The sequence below is a fragment of the Glossina fuscipes genome, unplaced genomic scaffold (assembly GCF_014805625.2).
Source record: "Glossina fuscipes isolate IAEA_lab_2018 unplaced genomic scaffold, Yale_Gfus_2 94558, whole genome shotgun sequence".
Classification (NCBI taxonomy): domain Eukaryota; kingdom Metazoa; phylum Arthropoda; class Insecta; order Diptera; family Glossinidae; genus Glossina; species Glossina fuscipes.
Genome location: NW_024005157.1, coordinates 1 through 1,937, shown reverse-complemented (window position 1 = coordinate 1,937; position 1,937 = coordinate 1). Strand labels below are relative to the sequence as shown.

The following is a 1,937-nucleotide window of genomic DNA, read 5'->3' as shown; positions in this document are numbered from 1 at the left end:
GCTGCTTCCGAAGCAGAAAGTTTAAAGGAGGATGAAAAAGTGAGCGACCTAACTCGACCAGAATCGACAATATCTACAGTCGAAAGCAAGGGGTCTGAGAAATCCCCAGTGGATTCTACAAAATCCTCACGCGCTGGTTCTGTAACAGAGAGTATTAAAGAAGATGACAAAATTAGTGATCAAACCAGACCAGCATCGGTAACATCAACGGTGGGAAGCAAGGAGCCTGAGAAATCACCTTCAGAGTCCAAAGAATTATTACCTGCTGCTTCTGGAGCAGAAGGCATTAAAGAAGACGACGAAATAAGCGATCTAACTCGACCACAATCAGCAACATCTATTGCAGAGAGCAAAGAATCACAGAAGTCACCTACAGACACTAAGCAACCATCACCTGCTGCATCGTTAGCGGAAAGTATTAAAGAGGATAAAAAAATAAGTGAACAACTTATAGCAGAATCAGTAATGCCCATTGGTAAAAGCATAGCATCCCAAAAATCGCCTGCAGACTCCAAACAGATATCACCTACTGCTTCCGTAGCAGAAAGTATTATAGATGATAAAATAAGCGATCAAACTAGACCAGAATCAGTAACTTCTACGGCAGAAAGCAAGGAGTCTGAGAAATCGCCGGTTGATTCCAAAAAACCGTCACGGTCTGCTTCTGTATCAGAGGGTGATAAAGGAGATGATAAAGTAACTGAGAAAGCTCGACCAGAATCAGTAATTTCCACCGTAGAAAGCAGAGATCTTGAGAAATCACCTGTTGCTTCTAAAACATCATCACGCGCTGCTTCTATTGCAGAGAGCATTAAAGAAGACGACGAAATTATTGATCAAAGCCGACCAGAATCGGTAACATCAACGGTGGAAAGCAAAGGACCTGAGAAGCCACCTGCCGACTCCAAACAACTATCACCTACTACTTCTGAAGCGGAGAGTATTACAGAAGATGAAAAAGTGAGCGATCTGACTCGAGCTGAGTCGGTAATATCTGCCCCAGAAAGCAAGGAATCTGAAAAATTATCTATTGATTCTAAAAAGTCGTCCCGTGCCCCTTCTCTAACAGAAGGTGCTAAAGAAGATGAAAAAATAAGCGATAAACCTGTATCAAAATCAGTAATTCCAAGTGCTGAACCCAAAGAATCACAAAAATCACCTGTCGAATCTAAAAAATTATCACCTGCTGCTTCCGAAGCAGAAAGTTTAAAGGAGGATGAAAATGTGAGCGATCTCACTCGGCCAGAATCGGTAATATCTACTGTAGAAAGCAAGGAATCTGAAAAATCACCTATTGATTCTAAAAAATCATCACGCGCGCCTTCCGTAGCAGAGAGTACTAAGGAAGATGACAAAGTAACTGATAAAACTAGACCAGAATCAGTAAAATCTACCGCAGACAGCAAGGAATCTGAAAAATCACCTGTTGATTCTAAAAAGTCGTCACGTGCCCCTTCTCTAGCAGAGAGTATTAAAGAAGATGAAAAAATAAGTGATAAAGCTGCATCAGAATCAGTAATTCCCAGTGTTGAAAGCAGAGAATCACAGAAATCACCTGGCGAAACTAAACAACTATCACCTGCTGCTTCCGTAGAAGAAGATTTAAAAGAGGATGGAAAAGAGGGCGACCCGACTCAACCAGAATCAATAATATCTACTGCAGAAAGCCATGAGTCTGAGAAATCACCAGTTGATTCTAAAAAATCATCACGCGCTGCTTCCTTAGCAGAGAGTACTAAAGAAGATGACAAAGCAACTGAGGCAACTCAACCAGAATCAGTAATATCTACCACAGAAAGCAAGGAATCTGAAAAATCACCTGTTGATTCTAAAAAGCCGTCACGTGCCCCTTCTCTAGCAGAGAGTGTTAAAGAAGATGAAAAAATAAGTGATAAAGCTGTATCCGAATCAGTAATTGCAAGTGCTGAAAGCAAAGA

The 1,937-nt window shown here is 41.2% G+C and overlaps 1 protein-coding gene across 1 annotated transcript; it reads left to right on the top strand.

Annotated features, from left to right (window-relative positions):
- Positions 1–3: 3 nt before the first annotated feature.
- On the top strand, positions 4–1,932 carry LOC119644175 (microtubule-associated protein futsch-like; the record flags this gene model as incomplete). Its single annotated transcript, XM_038043699.1, has 1 exon — positions 4–1,932. A coding segment is annotated over one exon (1,929 nt), but the record flags the coding sequence as incomplete, so codon positions are not given.
- Positions 1,933–1,937: the final 5 nt, after the last annotated feature.